This window comes from Chamaea fasciata, unplaced genomic scaffold (assembly GCF_029207755.1).
Source record: "Chamaea fasciata isolate MVZ Bird 193981 ecotype frontalis unplaced genomic scaffold, bChaFas1.0.hap1 SCAF_11, whole genome shotgun sequence".
Lineage (NCBI taxonomy): Eukaryota > Metazoa > Chordata > Aves > Passeriformes > Sylviidae > Chamaea > Chamaea fasciata.
In genome coordinates, this window is record NW_027094096.1 from 25,117,288 (window position 1) to 25,135,972 (window position 18,685).

The 18,685-nt window shown below is 42.8% G+C and overlaps 1 protein-coding gene across 1 annotated transcript in view; it reads left to right on the forward strand.

Moving 5' to 3' along the window:
- The window catches only part of FNDC3B (fibronectin type III domain containing 3B), a 185,319-nt gene that overhangs the window by 25,903 nt on the left and 140,731 nt on the right, over nt 1-18,685 (forward strand). The window contains exon 2 of the mRNA XM_066193735.1: nt 11,038-11,177. Coding sequence (XP_066049832.1) covers nt 11,067-11,177 — 111 coding nt within the window. The 5' untranslated portion in view covers nt 11,038-11,066. The remainder of the gene's footprint in view (nt 1-11,037; nt 11,178-18,685) is intronic.

The following is an 18,685-nucleotide window of genomic DNA, read 5'->3' on the forward strand; positions in this document are numbered from 1 at the left end:
TGAAAGGTACTGTAGAAAAAACACTCCAGAGAATTAGCCTTTCTTGTAGTTTCAGTCTTTTTATCACTTGCCTTTCTTCCACTTGAGTTATGAGATGGTTTTCTTATATTTGAAGTACTTGTATATTTTGTTCTCACCTGTTTATTGGAATTCTGTGTGTGAACTGAACTTGTACCTTTTCCCCAGCCCCCCCGAACTGCTTACTGTTAAGGTTATTTTCCCCACTTCCATATGCTAACCAAGCCCATTTCTTGAAATTCAGGTTTACATATTTTAGGATGCAAGGCTAATTTTTTTCTGTGCCTTTCTGAAATACTTTAAGTTTTGAATTCTAGCTAGAATTATAAATAAAAAAAAATCAGAGAAAATGGTAGGGGTTTTTTTTAAAACTTTCTCCCCATAAAACTGAAATCCTGTGGATGGCTGTTGCTAAAGATTGTTACAGTCAAAAAGATTTTGTGTAACCATACTCAAAGATAAGCTCTGCTTTGTTCATGATGAGTTTATTGCTGCTGCTCTGCTCTGAGCTTCTACAGTGGCTCTACCCCCTGTTGTTAAGTGGCAAACAGGTTGGTTGTGCCAAATGAACAATTCTGATTCTTCCTTTACGTGGATTTCTTATCTGTGTTTGAATAGACTCTAGACTCCTGCACCTCTAAAGTTTGGTAAGTGGTTATGGAAATTAATTTCTCTAAGTGTAACAAGGGAAAATGAAACTTCAGGTACATGTGACATGAAGCTTAAAAGTTGGTTTGCTTTCTGCTGCTTGTCTGTTTAAGTTTTTTTGCTTGACTGGAATTTTGTCATCTAAAGGATGTGGAAAGTTCGCTTGAGCTTCAAGGGTTTAATTAGCTTCATTGGAGCTGTGTGTGCTTGTATCAATAGGGAAATATAAAGAAGCATGACTGTCCCCTTTTTAATTAAATACAAACTTTGCATTAAAAAAAATTTTCAGTTTGCAGGAATTTATTTTCCTTTATTTAGCTCGTCCTGGTTCTTATTATTGGCTTGTATATATTTCCACAGCTTTCTCTGAAGCCCCTTAATAATACTGCTCATACCTGAAAGCTGTAGTATCAAAGTCAATAGGTGAAATATTAGGAAACTTTAATTAACAAAGACTTGCAACTTATTAATGAGTCACTGGTGGGACTGGGGCTGGTGTCTTTTGACTTCATCCGGGGTGGGAAGAGCATCTGTCCTGCTGGCACCATGCCTTGAAGCCTGCCTTTCAACCAACACTTCTGGGTTTGGTGTAGTTTTAAGTGCTGTTGGTTTCCCAATTCATAAGACAAGCTGTTCAGTATTTAACTGTATTTATTATTATCAAAGACTAATGCGGTTTATTGAGAATAATTTTCATCTTTCCATTGCCTGAATGATTTGGCAGAGTATGAGCAGGAGCTTAGAAGGGTGAGGATTCTGAATTAAATTGGATACAGGCTACCTGAGTGCTGGCGACCCCACCAGATTGTCCTCCCTGTGTAAACAGAACTTTGTTTCACCTTCAGGCTGTGTTACAAACTGTGCCCCACTTCAGACGGGCAGCAAACCCCAAAGGCTTTCCCTTTTAAACCGTTTAATTGGTAAGCTGAGTTTTCTAGCTGCAGCAGGTGGCACGTTCAGCACAGCATTTTCTGTCCAGGTAGAGACTCTTTGTCTTCCCACCCTGAAGGAAACAAACACCCCTAGTACAGTGCATTTAAAGATTTGTTTTGTTTTGGTTTTTTTTTAATTCATTGATGCTTTATTATCATTGGAGGTAAAAATCAGATACCTGGAGTGGGAGAGGCTCTTTTCCTGTTAGGTCCTGGCTACCAAAAATACTCAATCAAAAATGGAACAATGACTTGACTTTGTGTGTGTGGTTTCTTTTCTGCTGGTGAGCTTCAGATCTTTGTTTATTGTAAATTCCTGCCTATCTCCAGTTAGGAGAAGCCTTCATAGGCAGCATACTGTCTTCATTTTCATGAAGCAGTTCAGAAAAGTAAAGAAATCCTGAAAAATGTACTTATTGCTCTGTGAAAGTAAGGGACGGTGTAAGAAAACTTCAGCTTTTTCTCCTGATGCTGAAGAGTTACGGGCTGATAGGGTTTGTGTGGTGGGTTTTGGGTTGGTTTTCTTGTTTACTAATGTGGTTTAAACACCTGGATTTGGTGAGCAGGATGATGATAATAACGGGCTCAACTTTCCTCCTCCATGAGAAACCTCTCCGGCAGCCCTCCAGAGGTGCACCCTTGCGGTGGCTGCCCCGTGTGAATGCCTGGTCCTGAGTCCCGGGCTGGAATGGGAGATCTCTGTGGAGTGCTTTCCCACAACAACACAATGAGCCACTTTGTCGGCGCAGCAGCGTCAGCCCGGAGTCAGGTTAGCGGGGAATGGCGACAGCAGCCGAGTCTGTGTTGCACAAAGGTGTGCTCAGACCTTGTTGGAAATGGGATTTGGTATGCAGCCTTTTCAAGAGCTGCAGATTGATATGATAGATAGCCTTTTTTTTTTTTTTCCCCTCCGCTTCGTAGTTTAATTAGGGGTAAAAAAAAAAAATTACCCCCACCCCATTGATTCCAGTAGATTCCCCATTGCACGAGAACTCCAGGAGAGATAACCAAGGTCTTTGTGGTATTACTGCAGAGATTATTATTTGAGAGAGCAGAGTTGAAGGGGAGGGTATTTATCAACAAATGCCGTGCTTATCAACCTGTAACCATGATTAATACTTTGGCTATTAAATGGAGGAAGAAAGCAAATAGATGAAGCATACCTGTGCCTTATCTGACTTTCACCTTTGTGCAAGAAAGTCTCTTTGCATAGAGGTTCTGCCCGTGTCCCTGGGCACGTTCTTGGCCTTGCAGCCCTCGTCTGGGGGAGTTCAGCACTTAATAACTGTATTAAGTGTGTGCAAAGATGTACTCTAGTGCAAATGTTTGCAGGATCAGGGCCCAATTTGTAGGCAGGTGTAGGTCTGGACTGAAGGGAATTGTTTCTCCTCACACAAATTGCTTCAAGCAGACAGCAGGTTATTCCAATTGTGTTTAAACTTACTGAATATCTTGCTAAGCCGTGTGAATTTTACTTGCAAGCTGCTTTTGTCAGAGGCGGTGCAGAGTGCAGAGAACCTGCAAAGGGTGATCATTTAGTTAGGAAGTGTGCAGTGTTATCTCTGTTGTGTAGAATGGCTTTCTGCACTTAGGGGACCAGTTTGTGCTCTGGGTGGAGGGAGGGCTGTTGGGTTACTGTCATCCTCCTCTCCTTGCCCTGGCAATGGGGGACTACAGCTGGGAGAACTCCGTGCTTTCCTGCTGACCTGTGGAGAGGCGGATGTCATCAGAGAATTACAGGGTGGTTTGGGTTGGAAGGAGCCTTAAAGCTTCTCATTCCACCCCCTGCCATGGGCAGGGACACCTTCCACTATCCCAGGTTGCTCCAAGCCCTGTCCAGCCTGGCCTTGGACACTTCCAGGGATCCAGGGGCAGCCACCGCTTCTCCGGGCAACCTCTGCCAGGGCCTGAGCAGCCTCACAGGCAAGAATTTCTTCCTAATTATATAATCTAAGTCTGCTCCTTCTTTGTCCCCATCCTGTTTCAAGTGACTTGTGGTCTACTAGAAAAGCGCAGAGATGCTGAGTGCAGTTGGGAGTGCGTTGAACAGCTGGCAATTAAACAGCACCCAGAACTGTCTGAACTCAAATGGCTCTGAGGGTGGACAAGCAGCAACAAATCAGTTTGAAATGTTAATTGCTGCTTGTATTTTTGGAAGTGCATAAAATGATTTCCCTTGAAAAGAGAAAAGATTTTGAAGTAGTTGCTATTTTAAAGCCAAGTTGGGCCAAAACCAACAACACTAAAAAACAGGGAAAAAAAAGTAATTGGCCACTATTGTGCGAGAAGAGTTAAACTCAGCCTATGGCTGCTTGGAAGAATTACTGTGAAATAGTGTGAGAATTGTGGGCTTGAAAACTCCTCTATTTTTGCAGCTACATCCCTCGTGAGTCCCTTAATCCATTTCGGAGGAAGGTGAGGAAAGAAAGGTGTGAGAACAAAGAAGGAAAGGAATATAAATAACAAAAGTGACTAACTTAATTTTCAGATTGAAGAAAAAAAGCACAGAAAAACCCACATGGTGAGGGTGACTTGTATACAGGTTGTCTCTGCAGCCTGCTCTTCTGCCAGCAGTGCAGGCTGTGGCCGTGGTGTGCTTGCATGTTTTGGAATTGATTTTTGAGCAGCAGATGAATTTGCTGTTCTAATACGATTTGCAGAAGCGAGAATGCTGTGGAACCATTGGATTAGCTTGTCTGCCTGTGGCTTTCTGCTCAGCCATAGCTAATATAAGCCTAATAAAAATTTTGAAGGTCTGTTTCACCCCGGTGTATTTTATTCCCTTAAATCCAGTTCCACTCGGTTTGCACGTGAATGTGATGGCCTTCAGGCATTGCGCACCCCAGGCGTGGGTGGTGGTGGGAGGGGAGGGCAAGCTCGCTTTTCCTCCACGAGTTTTCACAAGATTTCCCCCTGGAAGACCAAAGGGAAAAACCCCTTGTGGGGTGAAGTTTTCCTTTGGTAAAAGACTCCTTTGTGTGCCAGGTTGCTTTATTCCAATATTTCATCAGAGCTATTATCTGCTGATTAGTTGTACTTGCCTTGTGAAATAAGACACTCCAGCATGATGCAGTTTGACCTGACAGCCCCATTCCTGATGCTCATTTCTGGTACATGTTTGAAGTTATTTGGTTATTCCATTTCTTCCCGAGGTAAAGGTAGGAACCAATTTTCAATAGTTTTTCTGTTCCTGAATGACAAACATTTCCTATGAGGGATGTGCAGCTGGTTACAATGCCGATTTGTTGTTCTTTAAGATAATGGAATTTCAAGCCTGGAAAATCTGAGGTCAAATTTTGGGTCTAAATAAATGCGAACTACTGAAAATCTTCATATCATTACCCTCTGGATTGCTGCCTTGGGAATCTAACACCAGTGTGGGGGGACAAACAGTGTTAACTTTCCTTGATCCTGTGTAGAATTGAATACTGCTGATGATTCCATCTTCAGAGATGGAATGTACCACGCACATTGAAATGTGTTGTCGTTTAAAATAATCTAGAGGGGAATAAACCCACTGATTAATTACAGTGGTTAAGTTTTGAGAGGATGTTTATGCTTTTCGGCTTGCTGGAGATAGGATCCAGCTACTGTGGCCTTGTGTATGTGAAATGGCACAGAGAGCAAGCAGCAGGCATTTCACTACCTCTTCATAAAATGCCAGTGGATTGTGTGCACGTATTCCCTCTAATCTGTTTTCTTTAGTCATTAGAGATTTTTAGAATTGCTTGTGTTTCTTCAAAATCGTTATGAAGAAGGCCGTCTGTTTGGATGCTTCCAAATTAATCTACCGTGTTTGTAATTAAACAGAGAAAGAATGTGTTCAGGTTTCAGTGGCGCTTCAGACGGATGTGATTTAACTAAACTAATGAAGGCACATCAGACAAGACAAATTCCAGACTGTTTGTGCCTTGACCAACCATCTGTACACATACCTCCAGGTACTGCTCATGTCTCAAGAGGCTTTTCTACATGAACAATTATTACCACTCCTCTTTGAATTGGAGTGGCAAGCCATGGCAGGAGTCTCTTGAAAGCAGCTATATTTACCACTCTGCTTTTGATTGAAAATATAATTGTGTTATGTGTGTTTTAATTAATCCTGAATTTCAACGTGTGTTATACAAAATGCAGTCGGCAAACTGGGCAGTGTGTGAGTTCTCTCGTCTCTTGCACATAAATTCCAGCATCAACAGGAATGTGCAGAAGGAGCACTCCTCATTCACAGCCTTCCTAGTGGGTAATAGACCCATTTTAAACTCTTAGTGTCTGAGAATGTGTGTACCAATAAGACTGTGTATACATATTCTCCTTGTATAGACGAGCAATTTTTTTCCCAGTTGTTTTTCTTTCTTATTCAAAAGATTATTCAAAACTGCTCTGCAAAACCGCCCATTTCTTCAACTATATAATGACCAGCACTAACATGATTTGACATGCCAGACTTTGATAGGGTTCTTCAACTGCACATAAAATGTCCTGAAAAATAACAAATAATTTCAGGGCTATTTCTCTTTATGGAAGAAGAGTAAGATATGCTGCAGGTAATGGTTTCTGTGAATAATAATTTTTTTTTTTAAATTCTCATTGTGTTTTACCATGTATCTTTTCCAAAGTGAATTTTTGTCTAGAAATACTTGAGTCTTTTTTCAGGGCCTGTGTTTCTAAAGATCTGTGTGCCCTCTCTCTGTGTGCCAGGTGGATCTCCCTGTGACATGAACCTGTGATTCCATGCATATTTTTTAACCATTGCAAAGCCCTTTTAAGCAGTTCCTCCTTCCTCTTGTCGTGGTTATAACAACGCAAGTGTTTGAGGGTTGGTGCTGTGCAGTGGATGGGGAACCCTCCTGTGTCCACGTTGGCTGTGCAGGTGATGCTGGAGGGTTTGGGCTGGCCATGCTGTTAGGATGGCTGTTAGGTTTGGAGGGTGCAGATCAGATGTCACAAATCCTTTCCTTTCTGGGTCAGAGAACTGCCAGTTTTGTGAACGTCCTCACTGCAGAACCTGGTTCTGCCAGAGAAAATGTCTGGCTGGGGGGAGAAGCAGTTGTCTTGTGACTGGTGGTCAGCAGGGCACTTATCAACAGACTTTGGCTTTTGATAACACCAGAACTGGCCTTGCCCATGGCTGTAAAGTACTAAGGAAGCTCCTGCTGGGTTGGATTGTTTCTCTGGCCAGTGCAACAGCCTCTGTGCACGAGGAGCTCACCCAGCCTGTACAGCATGGTGGAAGAGGGGTTCCTATGGTACGTGTGTTAAAGTAATGTTAGACTGTAACCCTGCGTGTGTACCATCTGTGTGTGAACTTTGTCATGGGGAAGTGGTAAAGGGTTTGTGTTTTTTTTTTTTTAGGCTGGAAAGAGAAAGTTCTTCCATTTTAACTTTATACTGTGTACGTTTCAAGAAGTTTTTTATCAAGGCTAGAATTGAAGGCAGGGTAGCTTCTTATTCTTTTTGCAGCGTGTTCTATTCAGAACACCCTTAAACATGCACTGCAGGAGTAAAATGTGCGTTTAGCACTGAATTTGAGTTGTATGTTAAATAAACCTGGGTACGTGGCTCTGCTTAGTATTGAAAACTCTCTGTCCTTGTTGTAGTACAACTTCTGTAATTCCAGATGATTGTGATAAAAAAGCAGAACACTTTGTTCAGGAGCTTTTAATGGTCTGCTGCAGGGAAATAAAAATCGAGTCTTTGGAAAGAGCAGTCACAGGACTCAATATTCACAACTCCTCTTGCTTCTGCCAGCTTCTCTGCATTTGTCTGCCATGGCTGGAAGAGGTTCTTTGGCTTTGTAAAAGACAGAAGGTAGGAAGAAAATCACAGAAAGAAAAATGTTCTTGGCTTCCAGCCTTATAAATAGCATGAGTGAAACCTTCTAGGAAAAGTGGAATTGGGTATCTTGATGTGGTTCACATTGCTGTTGGAATTTCAGGAAAACTGACGTAACCTGTTGGGTCATGTTATTTGACCATACATGGACATTGGGTTTTAGATAGTTACGCTTTATTCTTCTGTGTGTTTTAATTTTCTCTCTGGTGCCATGTGCAACTAATTTATGTATTACTAATTCACATATTGAATTAATTTAAGGAAATGGAGTCATCTCAGGGATCAGTAGAAGGCTGCGGTACTGAATTGAAAATCAAGTTTGCAACAGTAATGTGTGGACATCAAAAGATTTGGGAGTTTTGTTTGGGGACAGAGACATCAAACTTGGATGGTTGTTTCTTCCTTGATCTACAGCAAAGTAGAAAGCTGTGATTTCCATATTCCTGGAGGAAGCTAGACAGGGAGATGCAGCCTCTCACTCCATGTTGGCGTTGTTGTGACCTGTCCCAGCCAAACCTAGGGAATGTAGACGCACAGGAAATATCTTTTTAAAATTTAAATATAGTCAGCTTTCTAGACAAAACCCCAAATTTGAGTTAGTACCTGAAAAAAAAGGCTGTGGGTTAGTATTTGGCAGTTCATCTTTTAGCTAAGGAAGAATTCTCGTATCCTGGAATGTGACCTGGCTCTTCGAGTCGTGTCTGGTGTTCTCTTCCATCGATGTTCCCAATCTGCAGGAAGAAGAAACTGTTTGTGTTCAGCCCTCACTTTCTTTGTATTAATCAGCTTTGCATCCCCTGAGGGAGGAGGAACACTAGGCTTTAGGAGGGGTGTGAAAGCACGGCTAATAAATCTGTTTTAAGTAGGATGGGTGAACAAATAAGCTCAAAAAGCGTGTGAGGCCTGTTTCCAAAGGGTTTGGCTTTGCAGTGAAGTCTGCCAGTCTCCTGGTAGATGTTTTAACTCTGCCTGGAGTACATCTTTGTGAAATACTGCCAAAAATTCCTGCCAATGTCTGTGCCGTGTAGCCAGTGCCGCTGCTGGTATCATCTCTGGTGGGGTGGTACCAGACCTGACAAATAAAGGAAGCCCTTTTTATTTCTGTTTTCTTTTTTTTTTTTTTTGTCTCTCTCCTTTCAAGTGAGGCTAATGTAGACACGGCTGTAGTGACGAACCATTAATAAAGCAAAAGGAATGTGGCTGCAACACTTTAAATAATGACACGTAGCAAATAAATGTCAACATATCCGTTGTTGTGCCTGGAATGGAAATATTACTAGGAAAATATGTTGCTTCAAGCTACACTATGAGGTTTTTTCCTCAAGAAAATAGTATTACAGTGATGCTTAAACTCTTAAAGCTCGACTTTCAGATTCAGACTAAACGAACGTGTCATTTGTTTGGAGATTGGGATTTTGTTTTATATGTGTTTAAAATAGCTTCTGTGAATGTTTTGTTCCTTACAAATCAGCTCTAAATGTGAATATATACATTTGCACACACAGCAACTATAGATGCATAAATAACTGCATGTATAGCCAGAGTAGTTGGAGGTACAACTGGCTATTGACTGAATCAGTGTGTTTTCAATGAAAGCTGTTCATTCATGTGCTCTCTGGTGTTCATTATTGGGCTCTTTCAGTCCTTTTCTTAATCCCAAGCAGTGAAGAAATGGTTCAAAACCTTACAAATTCTCTTTTTTTTTGTTTGTTCTTTTTAAACAAACAGAACCTCCAAAAAGTGATGTCTCACTGCCCCACTCCTCCTCCTCCACCCCCAAATCCCGACACCTGTGAATGTTGTTGTTGGGCTTGGATCTTTCTCGAAATTAAAACCTGCAACTGTGAAGTAACGAGAAGCAAAAGCTTTAGGATGTACCATCCTAACAACTACTGTATCTCAGGCTTCTGGAGAGCTTCTGTCCAATAACTGAGTCTTGGATAAAAGGAGGGGTTTAATTTAAAGGTGGATGAAAATACATTGCCTCTGTTTGTATCTTGGTGAAGTGCTGATTAGAAAAGTGGTGTTTTCTCACAGATGAGAACAGTGGAAAGAGCTGTGAGAGTCGTGCTGGATTTGATGCTGAGTTAAATTAAAATGCGAGTGGCTGGGGTTCACATTGCCAGGTTTGCATATCTTCTGAGAAACAAATGTACTTTCAGTTTACTGGTTCTGCTTAGATGTGAAGGGGTCTGTTTGATGACAGTGAAACGACAGATGTGATTCAGTCTGTGTGGGCACTGCCATCTCTTCTAAATCACACAAGCGCTCCTCCTCCTCAGGACATGGAGGAGCAGCTCTTGGTCAGGCTGATGTTTCTGATCAGGAGGCCGTGCAGGTGATGGGATTGCAATGAGCTCTGGAAGAGGTTGATGAAAATCAAGACAGTGTATTTTCAACAGTGTATTTAAATGCATAATTTAGTTGTTGAACTAAAAAAAAAAATTGAAGTCTAGCAGCATTTGGGGGTGAGGGGATATGAGATTTGCAGCATCCATGGAACGGGATGCTCTGACCCTGGTGGGGCTCAGTCCTTAATCCCCTCTGGAGCAGCTGTAATAAACTTCTGGTTTATGGCTCTCTAGTCGTGTCCCATGCTCTTTGCCAAAAATTCCCATTTCTGTGCTCGGGTGTACTCTGATCATCTTGTGCTCGCTGGTCACCTACGCTGCCACCTAAGTCACGGCATATTTTTTTTTCTAACTTGAATTTGGGATGTACATGAAATTATTTAGGATGACTTTGGGATTCTCTGGCGTGAGGGGTACTAAGGAGGCTGCTCACCACTGGACATGTGAGGTTGTTTTGCTTAGCAGTGGTTGTGCAGAAGTCTAGATAAGGTATGTGATGAGATCATCCGTTTTACTCACTAGAGCTGTGTTACTGCCCCATAAAACCAGCATGATGATACCCTTAACACTGAATTAAGGCTTGTTTTTACAAGGCAGCTTCTCATGGTTTTACTGATACTCACGGATCTCATCAGTTAGCTGTGAAAGGGGGAGGGTGTGCTGGAAGTGATGTGTGATTTTTCACAAATCCTTACATGATGTCATCATTTTCTGTTGCCCTTCCTAGGACGGGGCGTTCAGAACATCAAGGATGTGCTGTCCCTCCTGCTCCCGCAGAAGTCTTAATCCTTTTGGGTCATGATTAGTTGGAAGTCAGGTGTCTGGTCTTTGTTTTGTAGTGGCAGTTCACACTGTTTACAGGGCCCTAGAAAGAAAATAAAGGTGTTTGGCTTTGAAGTGTGCTTATTGAGTGAAATTGCTGTAGCATCCAAGAGCTGTGGCAGCAAGCAGGATGGGGATTTAAGAGCAAAACTCTTAAGTGTCTCAACCTGCATGTTTCAGCAGTGGGGGCTGAGATTTATGAATCTGGGGAAGAGTGGAAATCTGGCTCGCTGGTTTTTGGAATTCTTGCATGGAAACTTGACTTTCCACGCTCTTGATCTAACAGTCAAAACTTCGTTCAGAGCCTTGAGCTCCTGTGCGCCTCCTGTTACAAAAGCAGGGCTCCTGCTTAGGCTCCCGAATGGCAGAACGACCTTCTGAAGTACAGCAGGGTTTTTGCAGGGCCCTTAACTGATGTCTCTCTTCTCTTGCAGGAAGTCTTGTTGAGGAAAATTCTCCATGAATGTACGTCACAATGATGATGACCGACCAGATCCCGCTGGAGCTGCCGCCGTTGCTGAACGGGGAGGTGGCCATGATGCCTCACATCGTGAACGGCGATGGGTCACAGCAGGTCAGAGATGGGCTGCCTTGAATAAACTTATTTCTGGGTCAACAAGATATTTTCAAGATGGGGGAAACGGTTTTCCGTAGCACTAGGGAGTGCAGAGTATTTCCTGGGATTACGCCTGCCTTTACGCTGAAAAGACATTAAAAACGACGATTTAAGTGTGCCGTTAAACTGAGTGTGTTGGTTTGCACGTGTGTTCATTGAAGTAAAAACAGTGGAATTGAAACAGTGGGTATAAATGCTGCATATTTGAGGGCTTTGCAGAAAGTCTTATGATTCACTTGTGCTCACTCTTGTCCAGACGTCTTAGTAGCATTTGTGGTGAGATTTTAAGATTTTAAAAATGCTGAGATGAGAAAAAATGGAAATAAGAAAAGAAATAGAGAATAGCAGTGATGTCTGCTATTCTTTGCTTACCTCACTATACCTTTCCCTGAAGGCCTGTGTACTACTCTGTGCTTCATTGCAAGAAGCACTGAATTTTGAGTGGGTTTTCGAACAAAGGCAAGATTAAATTTGCTTTTTTTTTTTTCTGGGAGATACTCTCTCATAAGCATAATCAGAAGTTGGTGGGGTGATCATAAGACCACAGCGATGCCTTCATGTCACAATACACCCTGGAGGTTCAAGCTGGTGGGTTGTAGGTTGCCAAAAATGTCATCTGGGGTCAAGGTGTCTCTTTGGAGAACATCTACCCTGGCAATATTTTTGAGTTGCTCAATTTGGTTCTCTCCTCACGTGAGAAATTTCAGCAAAGTATTGTAATGAGGGTAGAAGCAAGCTGTCCTTCTTGAATCGGTATAAAAGGTCATTCTGTTACTTCTTGTTCCCTGGATCGTTTGTTCCTCCTTCCAAGCTGTGTTTTGAGCTAGACCAACCTCAAGAGGAAGAATAATTTCTGCTTTCTTGGTCAGCTTCTAAGTCCTTTTGGTTATCTGAAATCTCATTATGATGTAGATTTTCATTGTTGTGATTAGGTTTTTTTAAAGTCATTTTTGCAAAATGTGCTTTGACCTGAAAAACTAGAGAAGAATGCTTTTAGTGGCTGTATTTACCAAGTCCAATATTAGTACACTTAGATGAAGGAACAGTCTTATTCATACTGGAAGGGATAATTATTCTTTGAGTACACACTTTCTTCCTTGCTGGAAACCACTTATCAGGTCAGACCGTCCTGTCAGTGGGTCCTTTTGTATTACAGAAAGAATAAGTGAATTGTTCTGAATTGCCCTCCTTTGAGATGGTGCTCTAAGCCCAATATTTCCATTTCCCATTCTTTGATGATTCAGCAGCCTGGCTTGGCAGATGCCTCTGTTGCCTTTAAAGTAGTTTCTCAGCTAATGTTTTGTGTTAAAAAGATTTGCAGGTGCACTGGAAGCACATTGCTTCTTGCTTTTGCTGCGTTATGCAAGCACAACTCAGTAGAACAGTTCTGGGCCAGGTCCCCCTGGTGTTTGCTGGATGATGCTTTTAGATTTCATCTCCTTATCTCCTGGAGTACCTGTAGCTGAAATAACAGTTATCCGTGGGACTTCTTTGGCCTCCAGTCTGGATGTGCCCTCATCTGTTGCAAAGCTTAACTACCTCTGTGCTTTATCATTTTCATCCTATTCCTGAAGCTTTAGCTGATGTCTGTGGTTTTTAAAGGTACAGTTGTAAAAATGGAATGAAATTGGTATAAATGCTTTGTTTGATCTTTGCAAATGAACTGTGTTAATTGCTCTTAACATGGTTTGTTGTCATGTGGAAACAAATGTTAAGTGTTTGTTGAAAGAGATTTTAGTTACTTGTAAGGTGGGCAGGGCCTTCAGGATAGATTCACATAGGAATGACTGCCTTAAGAAAAGTGGTTTATATGACTCCATAAATAGGTCCTAGCTTTAGGAGGACACACATTCAGAGGGTGTAATTACAGTCTCCTTTAGAAGCTGGTGGTGGGAAAGCATCATAGCAGAGCTGGTGGAAGATGAGGCGTGTGGAGTTTTCCAGGCTGCAGCGTGGCCGGCAGGCAGGTCAGTGCCTCGTGCTTTGGGGCTGACAGAGTGGAGGTTCTGATGGGTTGCTCTGGGCACTACTGGCTGTTGCTCACCCTCATCCAGTATTACTGGATTTGTGAAGCCTTAGCTGTGCCAGCACCAGAGAGCTGCATTAGGAGCTGTGCCTGGAAATGCTGAGCCCCAGGGAAAAGCCTTTCCTCAAAAGACCCGTTCTTACACACACGGAATAAAGCAGACTGGAGCTGGTGAAGCACCTTGGCCTTGCCAGCAGCCAGCTGGAGAGTGAAGCAAAAGGCAAGTTTGCCAGTGGACAGGCCTGCAGTGTAAGGGAATTGCATGGGAACATTCACTTGCTTTATGTTCCTGGGAGTAAGGGCTGCAGAGCTGCACAAGGCAGGGCAAGGAATGTCTCTGTCTGCTTGACAGTAATCCCTCTCCTCTGGACGACCCAAAGTGGCATTTCTAGCACTGACTTGTTTTTTCAGTTTCCCACACTTGATTTCCACTACTGCTGACTGTGTTTAATGCTTTCATGTCGCTCCCAGAGCTGTTTCTGCTTTTAATCCACTTGTAACTCCTTAGGGGATTCAGGGAGCAATAATTAACCTTTTGGTACAAGAATTTCAGTGGTTTCCTGTGGGTACTCTGCTGCAAGCTCTCAAAAGCTTGGAGTATAAAGTGGAGGGGCAGCTAGCTGTGCTACAGCACATCTGTACAGAATGTTGGGCTAATGAGTTGGGCAAGTTTTGTTTCAGCTTGGTTCACTCATTGCACCTGCAGAGGTGCAGCAGGTTTTCTGCTTGCCTGCTCTTTGCAAAGCTGTGTTTACCAACGCTGTGGTTTCAGCACTTGGCTTAAGCTTAGGCACTGCACATAGTGCTGTGTGTGCTTGTTCTTGTCTTTTAGGGTCACAGGCTTTAAATGAGGGAGACAGGAGTACAACTGAATGAGGAACAAGATTTGGAACTTCCCTGTAGCATAACAAGTCTGTGCACCTTGCAAACAACTGAAAGCACTTTAGCTTGGGTTTTATATTGAGCCACAGCATCTGAGCTGAGTGAATGAGCTTTCTGCCGAAATTTAGTAATTACTTCTTCATGGTTTCTCGATTTATTATTTTATTTTATTTTTACTGCTTCTTTGGCATGTGTGTTTTAAGGTTTGATAAATTAAGAGGTTCAGGATCTGCCACTTGTGGGATTTGCTCTAAAGAGCACTCATGGTAAACTGACGGAATCACTTCATGCCTCTATTAATACCTCCATTTTTTGTCCAGTCAAAAAAAAAAAAAAAAAGTTAGGCCCAGACACTATTTTTGAAGTATTAGTTTTAAAAAGTCAGCTTTATTGTTTAAGATGTTGCATGTTCCCTGATTTTTCTTACTGAAGAGATGCTGAAAGTGTTTAGCCTGCCTGCTCTGTATGACTGAGGGATGTGTTCCTGAGAAGAGTAGTGCACACAGAATGGTGTGAGTTCCCTGGTCCTTCCTATGGGCTGCACCTGGAGATGCATTGGGATCTGGGGTACAGTCTTTCAAAGCAGATAACAGAATGGGTACAAGTGATGGTTTTGTTTATTTTCTTTTCCCAAAAGGTGGAATGAATTTCATAAGTTATGTGCCATAGAAATTGCAAATGCAGTCAATTTTAATGGTTTTAAGCGTCTGTGTGGAACCTGTGGCTGGATCCCAGGTGTTGCCTATGATGTTGTGCTCCCCAGCTGTATGAAGCGTGATACATGTCACGGAAGGGAAAATTCACCACGCTGGAAAATGTTTAATGTGGAGTTTCAATAAGCCTGAGCCCTGCGAGCAGCTCTTTGACCTTAGTGAGGAAAATGTTCTCATAAGGGGGAAATACTTTAGGTGAGCTCTGGGATTTAATTGCATCACATGGATTCAGGTGAACGTCATCCTCCTCACTGCTCTGAGAGGCCACAGAGCAGGTGGGGGATGGTGGCCTGCCTTGAGTGGGAATTTTCTTCTGTGGACTAAAACTCTTGCATAAATAAGCCAGTAGTGTACAAAAGAGGTAGTCGTGTATGCCCTTGGTCCTTAGCAGGTGGCGTTTCTGCCTTTGTGTGAGAGTGTTTCCCCATAGTGTATCTAATTTTATATCATTGGGTGGTTTGGATTGGAAGGGACATTAAAGCCCATCTCTTTGCACCCCGTGCCATGGGCAGGGGCACCTTCCCCTAGACCAGGCTGCTCCAAGCCCTGTCTATCCTGGCCTTGGACACTTCCAGGGATCCAGCACCATCCACAGCTTCTCTGGGCCACCTCTGCCAGGGCCTCACAGTAAAGAAATTCTCCCTAATATCCAATCCAAAACTTCCCAGAGTCAGTTTATTTATTTCTGAACCTGAGCTTAGGCCTGCATTAACTTTGTGGGCACTTCTTTAGTCTCTTCCCCTGGCCAGGAGAGTCGGACAGTGGGAGCAAGGGAGGCACGAGTGACACGTGCTTGGCTTGTCATGAAGACTTGTTCTGGATATGCTCGGTGGGGTTATAAATATTTATAGTAGCTATGCAACTTAGTAACATTCATCACTCAGCAAACATGACTTTCAATAAAACGGAATGACATTCTTAAATGCAGAGTAAATGCAAAAAGAGCATTATGGAGATAACAAGCTTTCTCTGAGGATGCAGCAGGTACGGCTGGGCTTCAGCGCCAAGTGGGTGAAACCGCTAAATTAAACATCCAAGTGCTTTTCAGGGGAAAGAGAAATCCTTTGGGATTGTGCTGCTGACGCCCTGCTCCTCGCTGCCATGTGCTCCAGCTTTTTGGATGGGAGGAGGCCAAGGATTGGAAGTGGTCTGGGGTGACCTCGGATACGGGACCGCACCCTCGAGATGCTGGCGGCCAGCAGTGAGGGCTCCAAGTGACCGACCCTTCTTCTCCCCTGCTGCCATCTCATGATTGTGTGTACTTGTTATGATGAATATTGGAAGAGGCATAGCACAATTAAAGATCGTCTGGGTTTGTTTTCATTAGAATAGAGACGTTATCTTTACACTTTTTTATTGCTTTCCTCAGATTTTTTTAATTAAAAGCTTTAGAAGTGAGGCGTTCTCATGAAGATCCCTTGTGTGAAAGGGAAGAGGGAAGCTGCATTCCAGGCGGCAGAGTATGGCTTTGTTGTTTATGAGGACGTGGGGAAAAATAAATCGTGGAATTAGCTTTAGATACTTGGTGTGGATAAAGAGAAGAAGTTGTAGGGTGCCTTGACATTATTTGTCCCTGGCAACTGGGACAGGTCAGGGGTGTTGGCTGGAAGGTGCCCCATGTACGACACTCAGCGTGTGCTGGCTTTACTGGTTTGGCCTCAGCTCTGCATCCCCTTGGTGGGTGCAGTTGTGAGCCCTGGGGAGCTGTGTGCGGCGTGGGGGGACTGCAGGGGGGACTGGGTGCTGGCGTGGATTATGGGGAACACCCCAGTAGTCCAGGTTTGGGAAGGGAGGGGTGGGTTGAAGCCTCTGGAAGGGGTCCTACCTGAGCAGTCTGGTTGCTGCTCCTGGCTCTGAGGCCACGTTGGTTTCATGTCCTCCCTTTGTGCCCAGCCCTTGCTCCGCTGTTGGCCCACATCAGTCACGCCTTGGCTGTTCTTGTTTGCTCTTGATACTGCTGCCTTCCCCCAGCAACAGCCTGTAAATGTTTTCGTCGGCTCCAAAGGTGGCTGATTTGAGCATCTGTCAATAAGGAGTTATTTCCATGTCTGTCACATTTTAATAGAAGCTACTCTAGATAAGTCCCAGGCTGTGCCCACAGGCTCGTGATGAGGGGGGACAAAGCTGTGTGGCTGATGCTCTACAGGAAACAAATTTGTTACTGGAACAGTTTGTCTTTAAACCCCAAACCTTAAACCTTTGTGGTTAGGCAAGGATGATGCTGCTTCATTTTGACCATCACAAGCAAAGTGATGGGGGTGATTGGGGTATCACCTTTTTTTTTAATGCAGAACCCCAAGGAATTATTTTTAAAGGACAACCTTGGGTGTGCTAATGTGGATGCTTGTGCTGGTGATAGACTCCAGGGACAGGAATTTGTAGATCTTCTGATAACTCTGGGGTCATCAGTCTTAGTTAGGGTCTGTATTTTGAGGTGCTGGACCAAGTTCTTCCCAAGTTGTAAAAGTGTGCGAAGGCTTCTGATGTAAGTTAATTCAATTTGTTAGTAAATAACCAGCTTTAGGGCTGCTGGTTTAGACACGTGGTGCAAATGAGCTGATGAAATGTATCTATGATTCTTGGCCTCGTTGTGTTCTGGTTTCTTGTTTGTTGGTTGTTTGGGATTTTTTTTTATTAAGCTGGGTGACACCGCATTGCTCTGCGCTTCTTTTGACCTGCTGCCCATGTCCCGTGGTGGATAATTCACGCCTATTCATAGCAAAAGAGCACTTAAATGCCGTCACTTAAATGTTGATTGTTCGGAGATTAGGGATGGAATGGCTTTGTGCCTTTTATCTTTTCTGAACCATTTATTGAGCTCTGTATGCTGGATCAGGTCCACCCTGATCAGTGCTCCCTGAGAAATGATTGTTGCAGACAACATAATGGCTTTCATATGTCATTTTCTGATTTCTAGCTTGTGCTTTAAAAATGTTGGTGGAATAATGGGTTTCTGTAGGATTACTGTAATTCAAAAGGTCATCTAGGTAATAATTATCTTATGCATTTGGCTTAAGGAATTCAGAAACACAACGTGAATTCAAATTCTCTCTTTCCAGATTGAATGATGAAATTCTGCATGCAGATGTCCCAGAATATAAAGACCAGACCTAAATGTAAAGAGCTTTCACAGAAAAAGATGTAGATTAATCTTGGTACAAATTGAAAATTTAATTTATATCGTGATTGAGCTTCTGACAAAGTAGTTAGCAGAAGTGTTTAAAGTATTTTAGTGCAAGTTTCACAAGCAGCAAGGTGGGATAAATGGTCTCCAGTTCCCAGTGAAACTGTCAATTTAAGAAAGGATTCTAAATCATAGGTTTTAAACACATTGTTTCAGACACCTGAAAATTAATAAAGATGATACAGCATACCATGAACTGGGACATATTTTGGTGCTTCTTGGTCCTTGTGCGACCCATCATCTGCAGGATTCAGCAATGGAAGACTGGGGTGATAGTTTTAGTATTTAAAAAAATTACATTTGTTAATAAATAGTTAATTACAGGTTCTGTGTGTAACTGTTGAATTGTGTGTGTGCCCACAGCTTTTGCATAACTGAGATCTGTTGTGTGCAAGACTGAAATAGAAATTTTCGAAAACATAACAGATCACCTCCCCACAGCAGAAAGCTTTTTGTTCTGTGGACTTGGAATCCCATCATGGGTTGGTGCTGCATGTTGGAGTTTATGTACTCTCTGTTCTCATGTGCTAGTGGTCTGAAGATTTATGTCCTTAGCTACCAGCATTTGGCCAAGTTAAACACACCTTCAAGATTTTGGTGTGGAACTCAAAGCCGGAATTCTCACCTCTATGCAATTCAGTTATATCTTTATTTCTGCTCT